Here is a 27,441-nt window from a genome sequence, read left to right as displayed (position 1 = left end):
AAGCAAGGCAGGACCCTACATAATAGAGAAGGCATCACTGTTTCAGCTTTCGTGTTGCTCTGAGAATACTCTACCACTCCAGTACTGGAAAGTTTTAAATCACTCTTTTGAGACTCTGGCTTCTGCTCTTGACTTCTTCTATCATTTTATGTTATATATATGTATTTAACTAATTTCTTTTTTTCAGTCACTCTTGCAACTGCAGGATCAGACAGCATCTGTTTTGTGTTCTCCTTCTGACGTACCTGATGGAGGATTTAATAATCAAATCCCCATGGTGATGCGAGGAAATTGCACCTTCTATGAGAAAGTGAGGCTTGCTCAGATAAATGGGGCTCGTGGGCTGCTGATTGTTAGTAGAGAGAGACTGGTAAGTTGCTTTTTATCTTTCTGTGCTGCTGATACTCCTCTGATGCCAGATATTGTCTTGTCTTTGAGTGCCGGGGTGACGTTATGAAGCCGCTTTATTCCTTGCCCACCCTCTCAGTGCCCGAGGACGCTGTGCCTTTAGGCTGCACCCAGGGCCGGAGCCACGGGCCGAGTGCAGGGTGGTTCAACGGGGGCCCAAGGGCTCGGGGGGTCTGGGCAGGGCTGCTTTTCTGGGTTTCCTGTGTGTTCCAGCTAGCTGGGAAAACGTTCTGTTGGGGTTTTTTTCTTGTTCTTTTTTCCCTTTCCTTCCCCTTGCCTCAGTGCCTCCCTTCCCTCCTCGCCGGTCCGGGCAGCCTGCGGGGGCGGCCCCGGCTGCTCCGAGCCCTCGTGTCTGTTCCCTCTCCGGGAATTTGCTGTATTTTGAGGGGCTTTTTTATCCTGTTCTACCCTGGGGTTTTGTTCATATGTTAAGAAACTGTTTAGTTTGTTTTGCCCACTTTCACTCCTTGTGACCCATTTGTCTTATTGACCAGGAAAAGGGGAGGAGCACTCATTCCGGAGTGTTTCCTCCTGAAGTTTTGTCTCAAAAATGGAGACGCTTCGGTGCACATTGCTAGTATTTGATGCTCCTCTTTAAAAGAGTGTGTGTGTGTTCCTGCATGTACATACATTGCACGGTTATGTGTGGATCCGAAGGAAGAATGAATGAAACAAGAGGCACTCTTTTAAGTAGGAAGAGTCTGCACAGAGCTCATGTGACACTCAAGTTAAGGGCTCAGAATTACCCTTATTCCAAATGAAATACTAGAGTCAAAGGATGAGGTTGGTTTGTGACTCCATCATACTACCACACTGAATCTAGTGCTCTAGATTCAGCTGGAGCATCAATGGCATGTATTTTGTAAAATTAGTAGTTTTGAAAATAAAATCAGTAGGTTTGAGTCCTGGTAAATACTAGAGGCACGCATCAGTCATAAAACTGTGACCCTAATAAGCAAAAGATACTGCTTGAAATTTGGTTGCTGCATTTTACTGTTACAGTCTTACATTACTTTTGTTTTACTGGGAACAGGCATGTATTTTGACTTCTGAGTGTTTGCTGTCATTAAGTTCCCTTCTAGGATATTTTTCAAATTAGCAGGAACAGAACTTGCACCTTTAACCCTTTCGAAGGAGTAGAAGTATTTGCAGAAATAAATATATTCTTACCTGGTCTGAACTGTCTTTCAGGTTCCTCCTGGAGGTAATAGGAGTCAGTATGAAGAGATTGATATTCCTGTGGCTCTGCTTAGCTATACTGATATGTTAGATATTGGCAAGGTAAACTCGATACTAAAGCTCTCATTTATATTATCTCATGTAAATGAGTCACTGCTCAACAGTATTAAGTCCACCTTAAGAGCTTTGAATATGTAGAGTGTACTCATGAAGATTGCGTTATTGTGTTTTGGGAAAAGAAAATCAAATCTCTTGGGAGGTTATTTCTCATCTTTGGAATAAAATCAAAATACAGCCTGGTGCTGGGAATTAATGTTACTAATAGAAGAGCCAGTAGATGGCTCTTAAGTGTTTATAATAAAGCCTGATTCAGAGGTTGCTTAGTGAAAATTAAATAAGTGAACCTTTGCTAAGGTGGCTTTTTGGATGTCCTTCATAACTTTAATTTACCTCCACAGAGTTTTGGCAGCTCAGTGAAAGGAGCAATGTACGCACCAAATGAGCCTGTGCTGGACTACAACATGGTGATTATTTTTGTCATGGCTGTGGGGACTGTTGCAATTGGAGGCTACTGGGCAGGAAGCAGAGATGTGAAAAAGTGAGTAATTGAATGGAGTATAGCAGTTTTCCTGTATTTTTCACAGAAAAAAAAGTAGATGGTGTTTATGTAAGGATCACCTGGCAGCTCTGCTAGTGAGGTTAGGAGACTGTAGCCAGAACGGAAAAATGCTGATGTGATATTTGAAAGGCCCTGAGCCTTGCATTGGTTTGGTCACTGTAGGAAATCATTAGAGTATAAATAGCATGTAGAGCATTTTAGTATTTTGCCATGTCAAAAGACAAAACATTTGAAAAGCTCAGAAGGAAAATTATTAAGAAATAGGCTTCCTGTTTGGGCTTTTGCAAAAATTCACCACAAAAATACTTCGTAAAAAAAATAACAAAATTTGCTTTTACTGGTATAAGGCGAACCAAATTGATTGGATGGCTAACATACACTGTGTTTGTTATCAATTTTTCAATGAAATTTTATGATTACTTTTTGCCAGCAACTGGGGTTGGGAGAAGGAGGTCATTGTGCCACACTTATTTCTAGCATTTATTTTGTATACACAACCTGATTTAGGAATTTCTTCTGAAGCCAGGAAATTATTCTGTGTCAGCAAATTATTCTAGTTTTCAGGATTCAGTTGAGTTTTTAGTAAATGAAATAGTGCTCTAGATAAGTTAATGCAGCAGTTACTGGTTTATGCATTGTGTTATAGCTGATGTTCATGCATCCATGGAAGATGTGGTGTTCCACTGACTTGAGTGGGAATCAAAGCAGGCATTGGTGTTGTGACATGTTTTCAACCCCTTGTGTTTTTCCCTGAAGATTCAGTCTCCTTGTGTATCTTGTTGCAGAAGGAATGAACTGATGGTAGCCATGTTACTCTTTCAGGAGGTACATGAAGCACAAGCGTGATGATGGAGCAGAGAAACACGATGATGAGACAGTGGATGTGACTCCCATAATGATCTGTGTGTTTGTAGTGATGTGCTGCTCAATGCTCGTCCTCCTTTATTTCTTCTATGACCACTTAGGTACTCTTAAGGTTGTATTTATATTAATACATCTTCAATATCACAAGGCTGCCATCATTTAAAGAACATTTTATTTTGAAAATAATAATCAAACGTCTCTCTTCTGTCATGTGTCTTCATCACAATATGATTTAAAATACTGTAAGAAAGCTCACTGAGTAGATTTCTAATCCTTCTTTTGTGAGGTTGGTTGTAAAGCTTCTTGCAAACATTAAAGCCTGTTAAGTAGATACAGACTTAGTATCTTCCACTTTTTATTTTTGTTAAAGGTGTTCTCAGACCTATTCTTTCTATTATTGTTCAATTTGAAGTCAAGATCAAGGATCAATTTTTTTATCTTTATAAAGATGATAATTTTCTATTGATCACTCATCAGGTTGACAAAAGACGTGAGAGCCTAATGCACTGGAACTTCCATCTTCACATTTCTGAGGAAGTAGTGAAACATAGATCCCATCTCTATTAATTCATTTTGCTACTTAGTGATTTTAATGTTCCCTTATAATGCTCCTGTATACTCAAAAAGAGAAGATAAATGCTTCACCATAGGTTGCCTTTGAAGCTTATGACTTACTTTAAGAAGATTAGGATAGGCGTTTTGATTTGTTGAAGTAGGTATTGCATAAAGTACGCCTGATTAAAGGAACTAGAATTAGATACTTAAAGAGCATGAATCTAATCAATCATTTGAAGTCTCTGAATTGCACTGTTGAAATGTAAGCCTTATTTCTCATTTAGTCTTATTGGCTGTCTGTTCTTTATTCAGCCAGGATACAAAAAAAAGCATCTCTTGCCTTATCCTACTTGGACTTAATACTTTTTTTCCCTCAGTCTATGTTATAATAGGAATATTCTGCCTGGCTGCCTCGATTGGTCTTTACAGTTGTCTGTCTCCCTTTGTAAGAAGATTCCCCTTGGGAAAGTGTAGGTATGTGGCAACTTTCAAAATTTTAATTGGGAAACTTAGGTTTTTATACTGTTGGGTAGGAGTGGGGTTTAAAAAGTGGCTTCATGCTTCAAAATGTGATAAAGGAAGAAGGTATCTACATAGACAAGCTTTGGTGTGGTTTTTTTTCAGAATCCCAGACAACACCTTGCCTTACTTTCACAAGCGTCCCCAGGTCCGGATGTTGCTCTTGGCAGTATTTTGTATCTCTGTCAGCGTAGTCTGGGGAATCTTCAGAAATGAAGATCAGTAAGTGTATATTTTCGTTTCTGTGCTAAAAACTGTAATATGCTTTATAGTGTAAGTAACTGACATCCATAGAAGTCTACATGTATCCAGAATTTAGGAATGACGGGGAAAAAAGTAGAGACACACAGAAATTCATAGTTCTTCCTTATGTACTTCATCTTTTTCTTGTTCATTTAAATTACAGAAAACTGTCTCTTGTTAAGCTTGAATTTCTCTGAGTCCCAGTCAGTATTCTGATCTCTTTGATTTAAGACAGCTTTTCAGAAGTGATATGGAAAGTTGGACACAAGTTGTCTAACTTACTTCTTCATGAGAATAAGAACTGGTAAGATTGTCAGATCTTTAGTTTCTCTCAACTCTCATGTATGAGTCAGTAATTCTCTACGCTCAGTGTTGCTGTGGTACCTAATTGTAGCATGTTCTTACCACTTTTGTTAGAGGTGGATCTTTCATGGAGTGTTGTGTTTTGGCTTTTGTTTGGGGTTTTTTACCTCTTACCTCACTCCCAGATATTTCAATTTCCTCATGTGTACAGGATGTGTTCATCTTCTTGGTTCCTCTATCAGGGGCTCAGTATTGGAACTGAAATGCTGGCTTGTGTTTCTGATGATGATACCAGAGATGTCTGACTTGTGCTTTGAATGCGTGTTACTGCTTTTGTGGGGTCTGTGTTCCGTGTGGATCATTCAATGACAGAACTCAAATCCAGGAATCAACTCTGAAACACCTTTTAGAGAGATAAGTGTCAGACTGAGTAGTACAGAATATAATACAGTATGGAGATGTTCCAATCTGCAATATGTAGGACTAGGAAATCCATTTTCTGCCTCAGAGCTGGAGTGAACCTGAGTGTCTCCTGCACAAAGCTCCACCAGCAACTGCACAGGTATTGTTCCCACAGCATCATCTCTCATTGCACCTAGACCCTAGCAATTTTTGGGAAACCTTAGTGTTGTTTGTCTCAGATCCTACTTCTCTTTGACCCTAGCGGTTGAGAGTAAAGCAAAGAGCACTTCTATACTCCACTTGCAAAACACAACTGAAAAACAGGCCCAGCTGTAAATTTGCCTCAGCACACGAGGGTGCACACCTATATGCAGGACAGAGGACCCCAGCACTTGCTATTTTGGTATCCACTGACCTCATTCAGCCAGTTTTCAGTCTACCTCACTGCTCATTCAGCTTGTACTTCGTCAGGTTCTCTGTGAGGATTTTATGGAAGATTGTCAGTGGAAAGCCTTACTGAAGTCTAGATAGACACTATTGCACTGTTCTTCCCTCATCTCCCAGGCACTTCTTTGTGGAAGGTTATCAGGTTGATGAAGAACAACTTCCAATTTGCAAATTCATGCTGACAACAATGTCAATTTCAAGCAAGTACTTTGAATAAAGGGGTTTTTTTTTTGTCCCAAGCAGGTCCTTAGTGAGGACAAGGCTTGGTCTCCTTTTCCTGCTGTTTCCTGCAAAAATGTTACTCTCCTCTTTTTAAGGTGGGCCTGGGTTCTGCAAGATGCTTTAGGAATTGCTTTCTGTCTTTACATGTTGAAAACAATTCGCCTGCCTACATTTAAGGTATGAAAGTTAAACAGGTGTAAAGAGAAGATGTTTGCATGTATGTGTTTGAACAGAGGAGTCATAATAGAGTACATTGCCTTGGAAATGCACTTCTATTCATATGTAGTGTGGAAAAAAGGGATGCAATGAATATAATGTAGACCAATAAATGTCATGTGATTGTTCTGTAGGTTCTGTAGAGTGTTGACTAGTAAATCACACACCAGCCATTTATTTATGGGTTTGATGTTCGGGTTTTTTTGATAGGGGTTTTTTGTTTGTTTTTGTTTTGATTGGTTTGGGTTTGTTTGTTTAAAATTGACATACAACTAATGCATCAGTCTAATGTTTTTTTCAAATCTTTCTGAACTCAGTCAGTATCCTAAGACAAAAATCTGTATTAGTCATTTAGTTGCCCCTTAAGCAGCTCTTCAAACTCCTGTTTCAAATTATCTTCACTTATAAGTTTGTATAGACTGACAGGATATGGGTGTATAGTGTTTCAGGCTATGCCTGGCATCCTCCAGTGCAGAGCTTCTTCGTATTTCTCAGCAAACTGAATTCGCACCATTTCCAGATTTTACATGATAAAGAATTTTGGGCACTAACATGTAACTTGGTGTTTAATAATTACTTTCTTTTATATGATGAATGCAAGACCCTATTCCTCGATCTGAAATATTTAGGAATTAGGAAAAATACATGGATGACTTGTTTTAGTCTTTATTAGATTTTTCTTTCACCTTCTAATTACTGATTCTTTGCTGTTTGCTAATGCATAGTGTGTAAATACCAAATATCTTGTCTCTTCCTTCAGGGTTGTACCCTACTCCTCCTGGTTCTTTTTGTGTATGATGTATTCTTTGTATTTATCACACCTTTTCTAACAAAGGTAAGTAAAGTGCTTCTCTATTGCCTTCTGCCCACAGAACAAAGTGTAATGACTTGTTTCTCTGTGTGTTCCTAAATGATCCCAGAGCTGCTGAGTGAAGTGTTAATTTACAATTTTCCTGGTTTTTTCTTTAGACTGGGGAGAGTATAATGGTGGAGGTGGCTGCAGGCCCATCTGATTCTGCCACTCATGAAAAGGTACTGCATGTAGTCTGAAAATCTGGCACTAACTTTCAACCCTAACAATTTTAACTTCTCTAAAATTCAAGACCTCAAAGCTGAAATAGAGATGCCAGTCTGAAAAGAACTTAATGTGGGAATAAGTGCTCCTGAATGTTTATTCTGGAGGGGCAAAGCAGACTTGTAGTGGTTCATCACACCAGCTTTGGTTTTCCTTTATCTTTTTTTGACAGGGTTTCAATATAAGAAAGCTGCTTAGCTCAGCTTCACAAAAACATGACCACATCTGTGAATATTAACTTACAGCTAATTAAACATAAGCATCTTTTCCTAAAGAGATAAAACATATAATCAGTCTGTCTCTTCCTTCTCCTTCCCTTCTATGATATTTGCTTTATGAAAAGCTGAGGCTGTAGTTAAAGGAGAGAAACACAAATGGGAGACAGAAGAAAACAGAAGTCAGTGTTCAGTGGGTTTGCACTGTTGGACAGCAGCCAATTGCATGAACACCTTACAAGATGTGGCTGACTCAGGGAGGAAAGTATGTGAGATGTAGGAGACAGATACAGTGAGCAAAACAAAAAAACTAATCTGTAGGAAAACCTGGTTTTGTTAATTTAAGGAATAATTCGATCTATTTCAGTAATGAATGTAATAGTGTCACGTGGGAAAATAGCAAAGAAAGTCGTTGTTTGTAGGACATGGATCAATCCATACAGTCCGTACTAATTTCTTTGACTTCTTTTGTTTTTCTCTCCTGTACCCCTTTAATACCCCTTTGGATTCAACTTTATGCACAGAATGAATTGTATAAAACAGTAATGAAAGTATAAGTAGATAAAATTATTTTGGCAGTAATATAAGAAAAGAAAAAAGAAAATAAAGTTTCTTTAATGTACTATAATAAAGAGAGTACAGGTTTGCGATGGACTGTGGCATACTGTGCCTCAACATTGCAAACTGTGTAATAAATAGGAACACTAGGGGCAGGGAAGAGTCTTTAAAGTGATTTGAAAAATGACTTTTTAAAATTACTCATGTCTTGCTCTTTTGAAACTTTTATTACACCCAGGTGAATGAACTGTATAAATTGTTATTTCTTATGCACGTAGCAGCTTACCTAAATTTCTTACATACTGCAGTTAAAGCAGAGTTGATACCTGATCGTATGTGAGCACTTTGAAATTCACATAGTATTTAGAAAGTATTTCATCGCTCCCATCTTAAATGCATTCTGTTAGTTATCAGTAATATTGTATGTAATTAATGTATAAAAAGATACATTTTCTGTATTTGAAGCCTTCAGTTTGTTCCTTCAGCAACAGGAACAAATTCTGGTAGGTAGTGTCACTATGCTTTTCATCAGACATGTGTCTCTCTCATTCCAAGCTCCCAATGGTCCTGAAGGTTCCACGACTGAATTCCTCACCATTGGCTCTGTGTGACAGGCCTTTTTCTCTCCTAGGATTTGGAGACATTTTAGTTCCAGGTATTGTTTAGCATGTTAAGAATTTTACTTGTTGCATTGTCATATTAGTTTATTCCTCTTGTATTTCTGCTTCAAGTGGTAGGTTTGATTGGACTACTATAAACATGATAAATTTTTAAGTACAGGGGTTTTTTGTGCACTATTCACCTTTTCAACAAGAAAAATGCATGTTAATCTTACGGTGCAGTTTCACATGCAGTGATGTCAAGAAATGTAGAGAAATTGCAGGAGTTGATTTAGCAACTGATTCTATACTATAAAGCATCTTTAATAGTGTGGTGAGAGAGGAAATTATTTGTCCATTTGCACATGGTTTAAGTACAGATGCCTAACCACTCAAAACTTCCTGATTTTGTTAGTCACACTACATCCAGTATGTCTATCACACCTTCTCTCAAATTTGATTTTAGATAGTATGTAGAAGTATCCCTGGCATCACTGCAGGTGAAATATTATGCACCTTCTGGCTTTCAGATTTCTTCGGAGAAATCATTTGTTTTACTTTCTTGTATTTTGGGAAATATGAACCCTGTCATCCCCATTAGTGTCCCCTCCTCCCCCAATCTTGCAACAAGCATAGTCATTAACCATAAAATTATACTGTCTTCAATAGCAGCTTGAAGGGCTGAACTTACTCTTGCTCTTGTTGTGAACACTGTATTTTCAAAAATGTTTAGTAGGGATGGGATGACATTTTTATCTGTGATCTGCATGTTTGTAGCTGTTTCTTTTACTTTTGGAGTGCTTCTGATATATAGGGCTTGTGCCATCAGATAACTGGTTTGTAAGTTGTGCAGCCTCCTGGATGTGTTGTCATGGTGTTTAAACACAGGGTGCCAAGGGAGTTTTGGGGGGTGGGGGAAGAAAAATTCTTGAAAGTTCCAGCTGGTTTGATGGTTTTGTTTTTATGATGTAGTGCATGACTAGGTTGAAAGCATATTGTAACTGTTCTTTCCTTTCCTAGGCTTACTGGTAGCCTATTGCCATAGGTTTGATATTCAGGTGCAGTCATCCAGAGTCTATTTTGTAGCCTGCACGATAGGTACGTACCACAGTGCCACCTGAACACAAGACCTACGGGAGTGGCTCCCTCTAAAAGTGTGTCATCAGTCTTACATGGCATAGTTTGAGGTTTTTATCCTGTTCCTCCTTTTATTATTGAACAGAAATATTTAGCAAAGTGCTTTCAAGGCTAGATCTTCCATCACCAAACTAGCTGATGTTGCTTTTCTGAGCTGCCTTGTCTGCCTGACATAAGGGGAGCTCCTTGTTGCCATGGCTGCCAAGGGTCTCACTCTTGTAGTTACACTATCTTTACATGTGCTCAGCTACTCATTCTGGTTTCTTGATTCATTAAGCTTTGAATTTATTGTGCATGAGAATTCAGGTTCAGGGATATCATCCTTTGACTTTGTTCTTAACTTCTTGTGTAGTCTGAAAATCCATGACCTATGATGCAGGGAATTTTATTACGATGACTATAACACCTCTAGATAAGTCTTCTTCTTTAGTTTGTAAAATCTACAGAGTTACATGCCATGAACTTAAATACTGCTGAGGAATAGGATCTGACAGATTCCTGTTGTCTTTCTTACAATGTACTCCTGCTAGCAAAGATTTCCAATGCTTGCAGTAAATTTCATGAGAAATTTTCATGATCAACTTCTTTAGAAATTCTTTTGAAAAAATACGTAGGTTCATGGACACTTCTAGCAGGGGTAGAGAGATGCTTTTATTTCAATGTTCCAAATCATTTTCTCTCATATGTACTTAAACAAAATTGTTGTCTTATCTGGTACTTTCAAAATGTGTTTGCAGAAGTAGGAAAACGTTGTGTTGATAAAGAGTCAGCAGTGTGCTTTTGCAGCACAGAGAAAGAGCCACATACAGGGCTGAGTTAGCAAGATGGAGTCAGCAGTTATGAGAGGAGTGATTATTCCTCTCAATTTGTCACTTGAGACTGAGTCTTAACCTGGATCCCTGGTGCCAGACAGACATTGACATACTGGAGTAAATCTGGTGGAGACCATCAGGATGGCAGAGGGCTGGCGTACAGGGTTGTAAAAGAAGAGAAGGCAAAGAGGAGATTCTGTTGCTGTCCACAGCTACCTAATGGGAGACTGCAGAGAGGACAGAGAGACTTTTCTTACAGGTGTGCACATAAGATGTGAGGCAATGGACTTAAATCACAATAAGAAACAATAAGAAATATTTTAACTAGATATAAGGAACTCTCAGTAATAACAGAATATGTCCCCCCAAAAAATATTTTCAAGAACTGTAAAGAGTTACTTATTATTCTAATCACAGCCCTCTGAGATCATCAAGTCCAGCTGTTAACCCAGCACTGCCAAGCCCACAACTAACCATGTCCCCAGATGCCACATCCACACATCTTTTAAATCCCTGCAGGAATAGGGACTCCAGCATTGCTCTGGGCAGCTGTGCCAGGACTGGAAAACCCTTTTGGGGAGGAAGCTCTGCCTGGTATCCAGTCTAAACCTCCCCTGGCAGAACTTGAGGCCATTTCCTCTCATCCTGTCCCTTGTTCCCTGGGAGCCCACCTGGCTCCACCCTCCTGTCAGGGAGTTGTGGAGAGCAAGAAGGTCCCCTCAGAGCCTCCTTTTCTCCAGGCTGAGCCCCCCCAGCTCCCTCAGCTACTTCTCTCAGCCTTGTGCTCCAGCACTTTCCCCAGCTCCGTTCCCTTCTCTGGACACACTCCAGCCCCTCAATGTCTTTCTTCACCTTCTGAAGAAAAATCAGTTGGATTAACTTCATTGTCGTGAAAATGTAATTGAAAATAATTACATTATGAATCCAAGCTGCTTCTGTTCTACTAAATAAATTTTTCCACATTTATGTAGAAATAGAAAATAATAAAAACATATAACCTAGAGCAGGCTGGCTTTTTTTTTTTTTTTTGAGCTGTGTGGCAGGATAGTAAGAAACAGCCAAAGCCAACCCAAACAAGAAGCACATTATAATGGTCAAAATATTTGTCTGTATCTGCTGAATTCATAAATATAATATGAGGCACAATATTTCATATATTTATTTTGCTTAAGGTAATTATTTAATTGCACGGTATGGACTAGGCCAATCACACTACTTTCACATGTTATTATCAGTAGAAAAACTGTAGTATTCCAAGTTTACATGACGTAAATAATGCTTCTCTAAACAGGACTGAAAAGCTTCTGGAGATGTTTTACATATTACTTGAAAAATGTTCCAATGAGAATGTTCCTTTAGCTAATTATTTAGTTGTGCTTGAGCAAAGCTGTATCTGAGTAACTGGTTTTTGGTGGGTTTGTTTTCTTCCAGCATATGGCATAGGCCTTCTTGTGACCTTTGTTGCCTTGGCACTGATGCAGATGGGCCAGCCTGCTCTCCTCTACCTGGTGCCCTGTACTCTCCTCACCAGCTTCGCAGTGGCCCTTTGGAGAAGGGAGCTTGCCATGTTCTGGACGGGCAGCGGCTTTGCGGTGAATACCAGTTTGATATGAGTGTCTTCAGGAAATACTAATGTTATAAAAACCTAACTAGAATTAAAGTTGAGTAAAATATTGCAGTATTATCACACAAACACAAAGATTTTGGTTTTGCTTGATTGTTTGCTTTTTTACATACCTTTTTTTGCCTCAGTAAGGTTTTCTGGTTTTTGCAGTGTTTATGGCCACTTAAATCAGACTAGTGAAAAGTAAAGTAGACCTCATCTATCCTTGATTCTGCCAAAATGTTACTTGTTGGATCTCTCTTGGAAGTATCAGTAGTAGTAAAAGCTTACAATATTATATAAAATGTGGAGTTTAGTACTATATAAAATATACCCTTAAAATATTTTCTTCATGTTTTTTCATAGCTTACTGTTTATGAAGGTGGAAATGTAGTTCAGTATAGTAAATTATCGCTTTGTTTCAGTGTACTGAAAGTGAAATTAACTTGTTTCAAAAAGGAATAATTTCTATCATGATGCATGATTTTAGTTTTTGAATACTTACTAGAAGGCCAAATCTATCAAGCTAGAGGTAGCCCTAGTGAGTTCTATTTTATTATTGAACTCTTTGTGATAACCTTCACAAGCTTCCACTAGAGAAATTAATTTAATTGTTAGATAAATATTTGAGATCATCTGAAATGTTATGTAAAAGTTGCCAGTTCTTGTACACTGATAGTAAAGGTGGGTAGAACTGGACAGTGGCCAAGGACCAAGTGCCTGTTGCTGCCTGATCAGCAGAGCACATGTGAAACAGGTGAGGAACAATCACTCAGAAAGCAAACACTTTTCTGGAAGGAAGAATTCCCCTGGTGTCCTATAAAACACAAAGAAAGGATAACTGTATACATCTGTCCACTGCTGGAGAATGGTAACAGGGATGATGGACCTTTAATCTTCATCTTGTATGACCATTGCCTCGGATAACTGGACACAATAGTTCTTGTTTTCCATCATTCTAACTGTGATCTTCCATTTACAGAAAGACCTACCTCAGCCTCCCGTGGTGATAGCTCCTGTCAACTGCCCTCAGCTTCCCAAAAACAGCAGTGTACCAGCCTCTCAACAAGACACAGAGCAAATGACCAATCCCACCCTCCACGTGAAGGAGCTGCACGGCTCCACGTCGGCTGAAGAGGAGCTGGCTGATGCCAGCGCAAAGGCAGACCAGTCAGAAATCTCTATTGCCCAGAGTGAGGAACCAACTGCTCAGAATAAGGATGACCTTGAAAGCAAATGCCTAAATGCAGAACAAAACCAGCTGGAATAAGTGATGTGATAAGAACTCCTTACTTTCCCTCACAAACATATCTATGTAAAACCAGTATGTATTTAGGACTGGTTTAGTAGGGTTTGCTTTCATTGAAGAACCTCACTGGGAGTCTGATCATCAAATCCAGCAAGGAATGTTCTGTCTCCAGCTTCGGTACAGCTATACACTTCAAACATATTTCTGAAATATGGTGCTTTCCAGGAGTTCTGATGTGTGGGTTTCTATGATCACTGTTAGTGAATGCCTTTGACCATTTGTTCCATTTGCATTATAGCAAGGTAGCATTAAGAGTCTTTATTTACTCAGTACTCTGTGCTTGTGTGGCTGTTTCACTGCTTTACCATGGTGTAGGTTAACATGGAGGAAAAGCATTGAACAAGTCTGCTACAATGCTTACTTGAGAGAAACATGGTCTTTTTCTTTGTTCTTTTTTTATTTTTTTGGCACTTTCCTTATTGTCACCTTTTACTTTACTTCTCCTGACTTGTCAAAGCCATTGATGAAAGGGAATGCGTTATTATAAACTGACATTCAGGAAATACAGAGAATGGTTCAATTACCATTACTCCAAAAGGCTTTATACTACCATGGTGCATTAAATGCATCTCTTAACTTTTTTGTCTTTGTTTTTACTTCTAGGTACCTGGGCTACTAGTCTAGTTTAAAAGGCAGGATGAGTAGAGCTCCAGGAAGCTTTCTAGGCATTCATGTGAACTCTTAAGGGCTGTCTCTGATAATAAACAGGGTTGGTCATAGAATGCTGCCTGGAAACAAATGCTTATTAAGAATGTTTAGAAATAAAATACAAGCCAAATAGGTAAAAAAAAATTAGGTAGTAGCACTATACTAAGCTTAACAGGCAGTATTTTCACTGGGAAAATGTTAAAGTGCAAATGTTCTTATGTTTGGGGCTTTGAGCTTCTATTTGTTGTTCATTCAAGGAATAGAATTATGATTTCTGATTTTGAAGAAAATAGTCTGTTTTTTCATTCCCAGCAGAGCACATATGGTGCTAGAGCCAGTTGTAACTTACTGTAAGTTACTTGCTGCTCAGTAACTTACCAACTGCCTAAGTCATGTTTTGTCTTTGCCCCAAGAGTAGTAGCCAAAGCATGGTCTGTCAGGTTCTGGAATGAGCCTGGGATCTCACCTATTATTTTGCATCTCTTGCTACATTGTGAAGGAATTTGTGAATTTAAAAATTTTGGGGTGCAGCTGGTCTTACTTTACATTCCTGAAATTGTGTGTTTTCCTGTATAACATGATTGAGTCTTTTAGGCATCAGCTTTTGTACATAGAAAGATGATGAGATTTGTGTATTACTTGTTCCATCTGAGTATATTTGGCTTTATCAGAGGAGTCTGTTCTGCACTTAAGTTGCAATTCCAGAAAGCCTCAAACACTTCACACAAAAACTGAAATAGAAAATTGAAGTATTATAGGATCCTTGGATATGATTCCAGATTGTATGGAAGAAATACTCCTGAGTATTTGAGAGCCCAAAATGTCATTTACAAAAGTATTGTCACAGTGATGCAATGAGAGGCATTGCTGTTGAATTGGAGTTGAAGGGCTCTCTTTTCCAGTCTATCTGTTAAATCTCAGCCATTGTCTTTTTGGCTAGGTCTTCCGAAAGTTTGCCCTGTGCTTTTTGGATGATAACTTCTGTGGGCAGTGGTAGCATTCTTTCTCTAGAATGTGAGCAGTTTTCTCTAAAACCACACTATGGCTTCAGAGTTTGGCCAGCTCCTGCTTAAAGACTTGAACCTTGTCAGATAGGATGATACTGAGTTTTTTGGAAGGCTCCCTGAGTCCAACGGCCAGCACTGCAATTAATTTACAAATTGCCCTAATGGAAGATAATACTAAAGTGATCTGGTTTTCAGTCTCCTCTTTAATGGACTGTCACTTTGGCCAGCAGTCACCTGAACCAGTTCTTACTAATAAAAAGCAACAGAAACATTTCACTGAAAACTTCAATCAACTGGATTATGCCTTAAGTCATTGTGTAAGTATGTGTATTAAATTAAGAAAGCAATCTTGTGTTTAAATTATGAACTTGACAAATAGCAAGATAAATTGGAGACTGACTCAAAGTTCTACTGGTTTTTGCCTTGATCATCTCTTAGTCATAATGATGTTTGGAGTAGCTCTCTACATGTTTAAAAGCCGGTAGCTTTCTGATGATGAAGCATTAGGTATTATCTACTTGAAAGTGTATTTTAGCATTTGTTCTCCTGTGTGGTTAGGAAACAGTTTATTTCTCAGATTGTTCATAGCTCAATTAGAACAGAAGAACTGGTGACACTGAACTTGTAGGCATTTCACAGTTGCATTCTGGACCCAGGTTTTTGGGAATTTCCATCTATTTTTACGTGTCACTTTTTTCTCCCGCAAACAACAAAGAATGCAGAAAAAAAAACCACCAATAGCTTCTCAGTGCAGTTTAAAGCATGTGAAATGGCAACAATTTACAGATTTTGACTATCTCAGTACTGTACAAATCAGGTGACCCTGGTGCTCCAGTGCGGCTGTGACTGTTTGGACCCTGATCCTGGGCAGTTCAATTGCTTCCATCAAAAACCAAGGCTGTATTTTTTTATCTTTAAAAAACCTCCCTGATCAGCTTAATTTAAAACTTAATGTTGTATAGGAAGATAATGCATATCAGTTCAGTGTGGCTGACTCTGATTTTATTTGATGATTTCAGGTACACGTTACACACCAAACTTGAGTTTTAATATTTAAAGTAATGAAAGTAATATTAATGTTAAAAATAATGTTGATGGGCTTCTTGTGTATGTTTTTCACATACTAAGCCTTATCTTTCTAGAAATTCAATAAGGGTTCTGTTCCTGAGAACTGGTATGTGTTCAGGGGAGGCATTTCTTTTAGCCAAAAAAACCCCAAATGAACACAAAAACCCCAACAACAACCAACACCACTGAAAAGAAAATCCGTCTGAGAAGACCTGACTTTTTGGATCACAATAGTGAGGATCAGATTCCTTCAAGTGTTTGTTTTGGTCTGTTCCCTCCTGAAGGATTGCCCAAATGCAGCTGAAGGTAGAATGGAACATGAAAGACATGGGTGACAAGAGGGTGACAAGAGAAAATTACCCCAAATCTTCTTTAAATTTTGTGGATTTTATTTTTCCTGTCACAAATGAAAAGCATTTTAAATGAAATATATAAAATAGAAACCGAAAAGAATAGATTTAAAAATATATTCTGGTTTTACCAGTGGCACCAATAAAAGCACATCCACATATGTAAGAATTACACTTGAAAAAATATTTAATGTTTTCTCTAAACTTTGACAGATGCGAGACAACACAAAATCTGCAGCACAGCCTATTTTCCAAAAGGTTTATTAATGTGTTTCATAGAAAACTTCGTTTAGAAAACTGTGGGTTTCCAAATTTCTTGAACATTTTCCATGGTCTTAGATAATCAGTCAAGCTTTTCCTTCAGAGGATGCTCTTTCCTTACAGTGCCCCTCAGTATGGCTGTTGTTAAGAACGTCTTGACAGTACTTTTCAGCCATGCACATTTCTGTGTTTCAGCTTTGGTTTTGGCATTCCTGATGCATTGTTCCAACTGGGAACAGATCATGACTACCATGGTAGTGCCTGGTGACTTCTGAGTATGCTGGAAACAGGCACAGACTGTGGAGCCAGACAGAGCCCAGCAGCCTGTGCTGAAATAACAGCGTTGTGAGCTTGCAGACTGTGGCCGCAGTCATTATCAAATTAATCTGCCTCTGGGAGATGCTGTGAAATTACCTGCAGCTCTTTAAAAAAGCCAGTATTGGGTGTTTGAGAACAGTGTTGCCTTGAAGCTCAAGCTGACATGAGCTGTTTCCAGTGCAAGATCCAGTAGTTTTGTTCTTGTCTTTAGCCCCATGGCTGGGTATGTATTTCTGGTTTCTTCCACTACACAGGCTGTATAGGATGTAAAGTCCATGATATTTCTTTTCAACAGCAGCTTCATTCTCTGTCCAGGAACAAAACAGAGTAATTTGTTCATGCTTCCATCATTTGCTGTGTTACCTGTAGTACACTGAGGGCTGAATATGCTGGCTGAACAGTAATGTGTACAACTAATGATTATCAATGCTTAGCACATAGCACATTGACACAAGAGTGAAATACAGACATACCAGTACATCCAAATACTCATCCAAAGCTTGCAGAGATGGTGCTTTTTTCCATGACAAGTATAATTTCTGGTGTTTTAAAAGGAAATCTATGTAGGGCTGTGTCTCCAGGCAAATGAGGACAGGAACTGTGGTCAGAGGTCCAGAAAACATCAGCAACAAGGAGCAGTGAATCTTTAGGTGTTTTAATCTCGTGTGTCATTTCCCAGCTGGGGCAGGACATGAAGAACAGAGCTGTACTAACAGCTTTTCAGTTCAGGTTTTTGCCAGTGGTGCTGGGTAGGGCAGAGAGAGGGAGGATAAGAAAAAACTGAAGATGATTCAGAAAGCATGAGGAGACACTGAACAAGAAAGGCAATGGAAGAGTTGACTCCAAAGAGAAAACCAAAGGGCATGATAAATATCCAAAAATCTGAAATGCTGCTGGAAATTGGTTTGTCATTTTCAAGTAGGGATGACATTAGAATTAATAGACAAATTACAATAAGGAAACTTTGGCACTGGTGGTAGGAAAAATCTAGAAGTGGATGGCAGGTGAAGGGCTCAGTGGGGCAGGGCAGTGCCCAGTGCATGAGCTCCTTTGGTTCTGCAAGGAGAAAATTGAACCACACCAACCAGAGTCATTTCATGCCACTGCCCTTTGGGGCCAGCCAACAAGCCCTGGCCTACCTGTCCAGGTATAGTCTGAGGGTCAGGATTCCTGGGGTTTAATGATGTTATAGCATGAACTTTATCCTGGAGTACTCAATTTATATATCATGAATGCTGTCAGGGTGTTCTGTAACCGCTGTGATGGATAGTTCAGCTCTTGTGATACAAAGACTGTTTTCTGCTGCTTAAAAATGATAAATCCTTTGGAAAGAAACCACATCAATTTTACTCTTTTTTGTCTATGTTTAATTTGTTAAATTGCTTCTGGCACACTGGAACATTTTCAGAACATGACAGCTTTGTGTGCTACCAGAAGCTTCCTTTGAGCACTGGCATAGAAGAACGTTCTTTTCACTGATCCTCTCTATCATACCTATTTATCAATTATGTGCTCTTCTGTGAGGGTTCCACCTTTTCCAGTTTTGCAATTAAATATTCAAATTACATGGAGTAAAGACAACATTTTGCCATCTGTAGATTAGTGATAGGTGATGAATAATGTGTTTAGATTGGATTTTCTTGAGTTGGGAACTAGTGTACTGTATACAGTCATCTATACTTTTGGGAACTAGCAGAGGACTTAACTTTGTGTGATGCAGGGGCTCAGGCTTGGTTCTGTTTCCCAGAAGCTGTTGGTGAGTCCAGCAGCCAGGGGTTACAGGTGCCCATGTTCCTACGATTATTTGGAGTCACCTTCCTTAGGTGAAGGTGGCATTACAGTTTATCCAGTTTTCTCATAATACTTTTCTACATGTCAGCATGCAAGTTTAGCTCCAGATGGCAAACTTCATCCAGGTGTTTGTCTCTGAGAAATTCTGAGATGATCTGCAAGCTAGATTTTTTTGGTTGACAACTGCTTCCTGCTGACATGCGCTGTATGTTGAGAACTGACTTTGAGTGTTTCATGTAAATATTGGTCAGCTGAAAATAGGCAGAGACATGGTCTCCAGCCAGCTCATCACCAGCTCATGCCCCATCCCTGGAAGTTCAATGCCAGGCTGGATGTAGCCCTGAGCAACCTGAATCTAGTGGACAGCATCCCTGCCCATGGCAGGGGCTGGAATGAGATGATCTGTAAGGTCCCTTCCAACCCAAACTATTTTGTGATTCTAAGATTCTGTCATCACTCTTAAAAAAATTGGTGGCTTGGGCTGGTAGGAGCCCTGCAGCAGCAGACAGCCAACACCTCATAGTCAAGAGCTGCTGAAAGGTCTCCAACCCTGAGAATGTGACACTTTGCTCAAGCAGCAGCACCGTGTTCCGTCGGTGCAGTGAGGTTTCCCAGAGCCCGACCTTTGGGGTGGGGTTGCACGCAGGAGTTGTAGCTGATGTTATTTCCAATACAATAACTTCTTCCTTAAGCCAGAGGTTCAGAAAAGATAGAAATAGCTCTTTTCATCTGAAACATGTATTTGTAGTCAGGAAATTGCAACAAACCTGGAACTTCTTCCATTGTGGATCCAAGCTTTGAACGCTGGGATGGTGGGAAGGTGGTGATGTTTGGGGAGGAGCACAGTCCTTTACATGCATTCCCCAGCAAGAAACCAGAAGAGAATTTTATTGTTCTGCTCTGCCCAAAGTTGGTTCCAATTTACGTTGAACAAAAACTTCAAAACAGTGGTTTAGTTTGACAAAAAGCAACCCACAGTGGCATAGGTTTTTTGGTTTGGGTCATAATCTCCTTTTTTCATATTCAGTAGTGGAGACTGCAAAAAATATGTATCAGAGATGTTACAGCAGACCCTAAGTTGGCAGCAAGCCCATGTGGGGAACGGGCTGATTGCTCTGATGGCCAGTTAGTGCAGCAGCCTGCCTGTGCTGGGGTGAACATGTCGCTTGTTTGTCTTCATACTTTGCCACTTGTCTCTTCCACCAGCCTTTTGACTCTCAAACTCTCAAAGAACACTGGTTGTGGGAGAGCAAGAAGGAATCTCTGTGTCACAGTGCACTCCCAGTGCTGTATGAAAGGCGCGAAACAGGGAATTGCCCACTGTGCTCAGCCTGGGGCCTGGGCCATGCGCTGCGTTCCTCAGGGGCTGAAATGGGAAACGTCTTTGATCCTAAAGTCAGTGACAGTAACTATGAGCTCTGTACTTTCAGCCTAGCAACATAGGAAAGCAAAACCTAAGAAAAATCTGAATTTACAGCCCTTCCCAATGAGCTCTGCTCATTGCTGACCCTGTTCCTTCAAGGCTGGAGGAACTGGGGTCTGATAACCTGCCAGCAATCCACGAGCCCTCTGTGACCCCTGGTAGTGTTACTTTACTAAAACTGAATCAGAAGTGCTTTGGGTGTGGATTGGTGGGAGGCTGGAAGCAAAACTTTCAAGCCATATAAAGGGGATTTACAAGATAAGAGTTGAGACCCATTCACTTAATGCGCATTTCTTGGATGCTTGACAGTCGCTGCCTTTAGAGAGGAAGTTGATTCTTGGAGGTAACATTATCAGTAGGACAGTCTTAAATGTCTGGTGTCTTTGTGGAAGGACTTTGTAATGGTGTTCAAATAGTAGTGTGTAGGATAGTGTTATGAAGAGTGCAGACTAGAAGATTGTTAATTTTAGCACTTGCAAATGCATCTGTTTAACTCTACATATGTACGCATGAAGAATAAACTTTAAGCTCATTTCAGGTACTGAAGGAAAGATTTTCTCTTGAGCCAAACGTATTACATGTTTTTACTGTTTTAAGATTGTCTATGCAGTTTGGCCCCTTAATAAAATTTTTAAAAATTAGAGACAAAAAAAAAAAAACCCTAAAAAACAACCCCTCCCTCCAAAAAAAGAGCAGCTAAGAAAGTTAGCCAGTGTAGGAAGACTGGTATGAAAACTTAGTTGGAGTATTTTTCCTGCATGGGGCTATTATTTCCAAACAAACAAGCTATGGTAATGAAGTGCAGATAGGACATAAAGAATGAGGAATTTATTTCTCTGTAAGGATGTAGTCAGTGATGCTGATAAAATGAATGTCTTTCCCCAGTTCCCTGGTTCCTACCTTGTCAGTCAGTCTGTCAGTGGTATACACCACATGGATCAGTTCCACAGTTGTAGCTGACTGTGGGGTTGTTGATCCCCCATGGGAAGAGGGTCCCTTTCCCCCCACACAAGCTGGGGAAGGTGTAGCATTTACTACTTGATGACTTGCAAAATTGTGCATATTGCATGATATCTGCAAGGATAGATAAATCAGTAATTCTGTGACTTTTGTCTATGATACAAGTATCTTATATCTATGGTACAAGATATTTTTTCTGCTGTTATTGTTTGCAATAACAAAGAACTGACCGTGTCACCTTACTGATCCCTTCCTGTGCTGACAGTAGGAGAGAGCCATTGTGAAGACCAAGGGAAAAAGCAAGTTTGTTTCTAAGTAGTAAAAGACATTTTTGGCAAACATTTCTGTTTTTCCAAAACTGTAGGTCTTACCATAGTACATGCATCAGATTTTCAATTCAGTCTGGGTGGCCTTTTCCCACCCTATGTCTGTATGGATCTTTAAGGTTTTGATACCAGCCCTCCCTCTGACTGAATTACAGCCTTGTATCCAATTGCACAGCACATCATAATATATATTTTTTTATATATGTAAATACATTGTAATACATAGGATTTCCAGTGACCAGATGTAGATTAGCTTTCCTTCTGTGATGTAACATGGAAAAAAACCCTATTTCAAAATTAACAGGGATGGCAGAATCTTAGGACAAAGACGTGAGAAATATCCCAAGGGTTTCTGCAGAGTGCATTTTCCATGGAGTAATGAAGCCTGTTTCAGGCATATATAGATACGATGAAAGAAAACAAACTTGAAAATGTCAACTATTGTGTTCATTTGGTTTTTCCTTTTGTTTTGCTATTAAAAAACACTGGAATTTCCTTTAGTCTGTTTTAGTTTAAAACTGTAAAAATTTTCTAGAAGTGTCAAATAAAGATACTTAATTTTTGGACTGAGTTTTGCTATTTTATATCACCCTTAAGTTTGAAACACTTTTTTTTTCTTGTTTGCTCTGGGATGTGATAAAATGTCTTGTGGAATTTAAAGATCGCCGTGTACAGCTCCCACCATGAGCTGGATTCCATGCAAAATTCTTAAAACTTGCTCAATACCAGAAACAGTGTTTGACACCCGCACACAGTTCACACAAGTGATCTCTTTCCCTGGCCTTTTTAACCCTGGCAGAATCCCAGAACAGTTTGGGTTGGAAGGGACCTTAAAGCTCATCCAGTTCCACTGCCCTGCCATGGGCAGGGACACCTCCCACTGTCCCAGGCTGCTCCAAGCCCTGTCCAGCCTGGCCTTGGGCACTTCCATGCTCTGGGCACCCTGTGCCAGGCCTCACCAGCCCTTTAAAGCTGTGTGATCAGCTGTACTGATAAACTGGGTTTGACTACCCTGTTGCATGTTGAAGTGCTGTTGCTTGGGGAGGCAGGTGTTTACTCACAGCCCCTCTTTCTAAGAAAATGCCGAATATCTACTGAATTACAAGGCAAGTCATGGCTGTACCCAGGAATGGTACAAACTGACACCAGGCACAATTCCACTCTGTCTTTCTGTTTAGTATGTCCTGCATTTCACTTTTAAATACACAGTACAGCTGAGAAAAGAGAAACTGAGAAATTTCTTGTGATATCTGACTCTAAAAAACAACAACAACAAAAACAACAAAAAACCCCAAACCAACAACAACCCCCCCCCAAAAAAAAACCCCAGACAAACAACAACAGCAAAAACAACCCAACCCACCAAAAAAACCAGCTGCAGCAAGACAGCATTTCTGTCTGGGCTGTCACTGGGGAACCGAAACAGCTGCTTCCATTCAGACAAGGAGAGTTCGAAACCAGAAAGATTGGGTTTGTTTTAAACAGAGGGTGGTAAATATTAAGAGACAACCTGGACACAAAGCTCATCCTAAAGTGTTGTAAACCTCAGCCTGTATTAGTTGAAACAGTGCCTGCTATGCTAGGTTTAGACATACATCTGCATGCTGGAACAAAATCAGCTTAATGAACGAATTGTGTGACCATTATATTCTTGTACTTGGTTATTCCTGTATCTGTTGCATAGACAAGGACAGAGCATTTGTTGTTTGTGGTTTTTTGGTGGGTTTTGTGGGAGGGGGTTTTTTTTGCTTTTTTTTTGGGGGGATGGGGGGGTGGTTGTTTGGTTTTGGTTTTTTTTTAAAAAGCCCATATTATGGGTCTTGGCAGAAAGTAATGCTCTAATGCAGAATGACACCATTCAAACAGGAGGAGGTTGACTGAACTGCCGGTCTGCTGAACACTTGTGGCGGAGCCCACAGTTCTCCCCACAGTGCCACAGGTGCAGATCCATCACTAGTGAAAATCTTGACATTCCGAGCTTCTCCTGACTACCTTGGGCATTTGCTAAAGATCTGTCCTACGTGACCATTTCTGCATCTGCAGGGACAGTTTGTGCGGACTATTTACAAGCATCTTATCTCTGTACACCTTGCTCAGTGTTGCAGCAAAACCCCCTCGGGCAGCCCTGGGAGGAAGGGCTGGATTCTCCACATTCTCCACCCAGGATGATGGCTCAGTTAAGTACAGGGATTGCTCTACGCTCAGGTGCTGCCTGAAGGTTGGTTTCAGGGCACACTGAAATTCCCACCTGGAGAGCTCCTGTGCCCATTGTTGAAATGTGTTTTTGCAAATGTGTTCAGTCATTTGCCGACTTTCAAATCAGCTCATTGCCTCACTTGTGCAAGTGATTAACTGGGGAGTTCTTGGACCACCTGGGGACTCTAGGACTTGGCTATGCTGCAAATCTATCCTATTTTTCTTCTTGTGGGAACTTTAACGAGGCATAGACAGTATTTTGATCTGGCTTTTCTGTTTAAATACAATTCCCATATTCACGGTTTCTCAGTTTCACCTCCAAGATAGATTTGACTCTCTAGATCACCTCTGCATACTGCTGTCAGTTAGAAGAGCTCCTTGGAAAGAGATGCAGCTTTCAGAAGAGGGGTGCTCTGTTGTGCCGGGGTGACGTTATGAAGCCGCTTTATTCCTTGCCCACCCTCTCAGTGCCCGAGGACGCTGTGCCTTTAGGCTGCACCCAGGGCCGGAGCCACGGGCCGAGTGCAGGGTGGTTCAACGGGGGCCCAAGGGCTCGGGGGGTCTGGGCAGGGCTGCTTTTCTGGGTTTCCTGTGTGTTCCAGCTAGCTGGGAAAACGTTCTGTTGGGGTTTTTTTCTTGTTCTTTTTTCCCTTTCCTTCCCCTTGCCTCAGTGCCTCCCTTCCCTCCTCGCCGGTCCGGGCAGCCTGCGGGGGCGGCCCCGGCTGCTCCGAGCCCTCGTGTCTGTTCCCTCTCCGGGAATTTGCTGTATTTTGAGGGGCTTTTTAATCCTGTTCTACCCTGGGGTTTTTTGGTGTTAATAAACAGTTTGGTTTTTTTCCACTTTTATTTCTTGTGACCCACTTGTCTTATTGGTAGAGGAAAAGGGGGGGCCCTTTTCCCTTCAGAGCGTTTCCTCCTGAAGTTTTATCTCCAAACCCGAGACATCCATGTCTCCAGTGGCTCCTAGGAATCACCCTGTTCCCAACAGATGCTCCTGAGCAGGTCATGTTACGGTCAGGTATGTCAGCATCCTCTGCAAGCACATAGCCATCTAGCCCAGCCATTCAAATGTTCCAGGTTTTCCTCTGTGGGGGGCAGGGAAAGTCTCCTTTTACATGGAGGATTACAAGGAAACACCACCTGAGCAGCAAGACTTGGCCTGCTGCCCCTTCCTAGGTCAGCCTGCTTCACAGCTTGGGGTTGGACTAATCAGGACAGAGAACATTAAGGAGCTTCGTGGACTCTGTGGCATGGGGGTTAATCCATCCCAGGGGAAGAATTTTATAGTCTTGTTGATCTTGAGGAGGTTTCTTTTGCCCTGTCAGCTGTACTCCGTTCCATTGTTACAGTCATGTCAGCCGTAGTCTCTAAAGCTGGAAAAAATACCCACACCACCTACTACAGTGATTAGGGCAATAGTACTATTCACAGAAATCGTTATTTCAGGCTGTACTTTCAGGAGTTGGTGTCTTATTCACAGAATCATGGAATGATTTGACTGGGAAGGGACCTTAGAGATCATTTAGTTCCAGGCCCATGACATGGGGTGGGCTAGGCCAGGCTGTTCAAAGCCCCATCCAACCTGGCCTTGAACACTTCCAGGCATCCAGGGGCAGTCCACTGCTCTGGTCAACCTGTGCCAGGGCCTCACCACCCTCACAACCAAGAATTCCTTCCCAAGATCCCATCCGGCCCTGCCCTCTGGCACTGGGAAGCCATTCCCTGGCTCCTGGCCCTCCATGCCTTGTCCCCAGTCCCTCTGCAGCTCTCCTGGAGCCCCTTTAGGCCCTGCAAGGGGCTCGGAGCTCTCCCTGGAGCCTTCTCCTCTCCAGGTGAGCACCCGCAGCTCTCCCAGCCTGGCTCCAGAGCAGAGGGGCTCCAGCTCTCAGAGCATCTCCTCTGGAGCCACTCCAGTAGGTCCATGTCCTTCCTGCTCCGAGGACCCCACAGGTGAACGCAGTGCTCCAGGTGAGGTGTTTCAAGTGACAAATTCATTCCAAATTACCTCCAGACGTCCAAATGAAGAGTATATTTATTTTGTGGCTTTGTACCCCCTGGATGGGACAAAGGGCATTTCAATTCTGTGGCCATTACAGAGCTGTTCAGTAGTTGCATACTCTGAAAACAATTCCAACGAAGTTCAAGCAACTTTCATTAATAAGAAGTTAGTGAGTCACTCAATATTTCTGTGATATTTCTGTAGGGAAAAAAAGAGAGAAACTCTAGCAGAAGACAGCCATATAACCATCAGTTTTATATATTTACAAAGAAGAATAGTGCAGAATTTAATTTTATGAAAAAAGGCCTTTTTCTTCTGAAATGTCTCTCATAAAGTTATGTAGGAGCATTATTCTTTTCTATTCCTATGTTCTCTTATATCATGATTGGTTTATCACTCCGAAATCAAGACTTAAAATTTAATTAAATTAACTAGTACTTTTTTTCCCCTTCAAGCATGAGAAATGTCTCTTACCAGTGCAGAAAAAGAAAATGAAACAAGGAAATCTTCACTTAAAATGTCTTTTGGGGGCTGCAGCGTGTGTGACATACATCTTGATGTGTCAGGATGGGGTTCTCATGATAAAAAACTCTTCATTTCTGACCAGTTTTCATAAGCTGCTTTCTGTCCCCATTCCATTTCTTAGTTGTTGTACCACAGGGAAAGAACTAGGAGACACAACCATTTAACGTCATGTTCATTTTTCCATGCCCTCAGTAAAAGGATCTTCCTGGGAAGCAGAATGAAGTGAATGGTCTTTGAAATCCTTTCATTTAAAGTTCTTCTTACTCTGTTTTTAGCATCTAGAAATTTTCTTGACCATGGAAATAATTCCATATCCCATGCACAACATTTTCCAACTATCCAACATGAAATGTAGCAAACCTACTAAATACTGTTAAAGACGTTTAAATCCTTCTGGTGCACCACGATGTTTTTCTGATTGTTCTATTAAATTTTGAGTATTATATTGCTTTAGTGCAGTGTTCATTTTATCTGTACATTGTGACAGTGTATGCAGCAAACACAAGAGACAAGGGTGGTCCCAGCTGCCCCTGTAGAGTTTGGTTGCCAGAGATCGCATCCCTAGTGACTTGACTTCTCAATTAACTTTGAAGTGTTTGCTCCCAGCCCCTTCAGCAGGAGTGCAGACTGCTGCTCCTAATTTCTTACTTATTTGACCACTGACAGATTTTGTTGGTTTCTTCTTCTATTGCAGTCCTATCTCTCCTCCTCCCCTTATTACTTTTGGGCTTTGATTATGCAGTTTTGCATGTCCATTCAGTCAAAGATACATGCAGATTCTCTTTATCTGGTGAACTATTAGAAGGATGTCAATCGCTCACTCAGCTCTTTCACAGGGATGTACAGTCTGTCCGAAAGAACAGGAACTGCTTGTGGTGTTCACCGGATCACAGCCAAATGTGTTCAGATACAGATATTGCAGCATTTTTCTGGTTATTAGCTTGGTGCTAATAAGACCGAGGTTCTGGGTTTGATCTTCATATGGACCATTCCCTTAAGAGTTGGACTCAATGATCCTTCTGGGTCCCTTCCAACTCAGACCAGTCTGTGATTCTGTAATCATCCAAGTCTTCATGATCGATGCTCAGAAGGAAACCTAAAACAGATTTCAGTGGTTGTTGCTTAGTCTGGAGAGATCCATGGGACAGCAGATGTTAGGAAGGAAAGGATATAATCTAAACAAAATCAACTTCAGAGAAATCTCTGTGATAATTTTATCATTTCAGAATCCTATGTTCTTTCATTGCTTTGCTATCAAACACATGAACTGCTGAAGTTTGCTGT

At 40.6% G+C, this 27,441-nt stretch overlaps 1 protein-coding gene across 2 annotated transcripts in view; it reads left to right on the top strand.

The window, feature by feature from the left end:
- The window catches only part of SPPL2B (signal peptide peptidase like 2B), a 32,762-nt gene extending 10,759 nt beyond the window's left edge, over positions 1–22,003 (top strand). Inside the window, exons 3-15 of one of the 2 annotated variants that reach the window (XM_032092957.1) lie at positions 188–370; positions 1,600–1,689; positions 2,046–2,185; positions 3,029–3,171; positions 4,003–4,099; positions 4,250–4,366; positions 5,857–5,938; positions 6,738–6,812; positions 6,947–7,009; positions 8,381–8,480; positions 9,445–9,522; positions 11,805–11,965; positions 12,959–22,003. In XM_032092957.1, coding sequence (XP_031948848.1) covers positions 188–370; positions 1,600–1,689; positions 2,046–2,185; positions 3,029–3,171; positions 4,003–4,099; positions 4,250–4,366; positions 5,857–5,938; positions 6,738–6,812; positions 6,947–7,009; positions 8,381–8,480; positions 9,445–9,522; positions 11,805–11,965; positions 12,959–13,246 — 1,617 coding nt within the window. In that variant the 3' untranslated portion in view covers positions 13,247–22,003. Of the gene's footprint in view, positions 1–187; positions 371–1,599; positions 1,690–2,045; positions 2,186–3,028; positions 3,172–4,002; positions 4,100–4,249; positions 4,367–5,856; positions 5,939–6,737; positions 6,813–6,946; positions 7,010–8,380; positions 8,481–9,444; positions 9,523–11,804; positions 12,034–12,958 lie in introns of both variants that reach the window. The other variant, XM_032092958.1, reaches the window with a different exon arrangement.
- Positions 22,004–27,441: the final 5,438 nt, after the last annotated feature.

This window comes from Corvus moneduloides, chromosome 28 (assembly GCF_009650955.1).
Source record: "Corvus moneduloides isolate bCorMon1 chromosome 28, bCorMon1.pri, whole genome shotgun sequence".
Lineage (NCBI taxonomy): Eukaryota > Metazoa > Chordata > Aves > Passeriformes > Corvidae > Corvus > Corvus moneduloides.
Note: the sequence above shows the minus strand (reverse complement) of the source record. Positions and strands in the feature narration are given on the sequence as shown.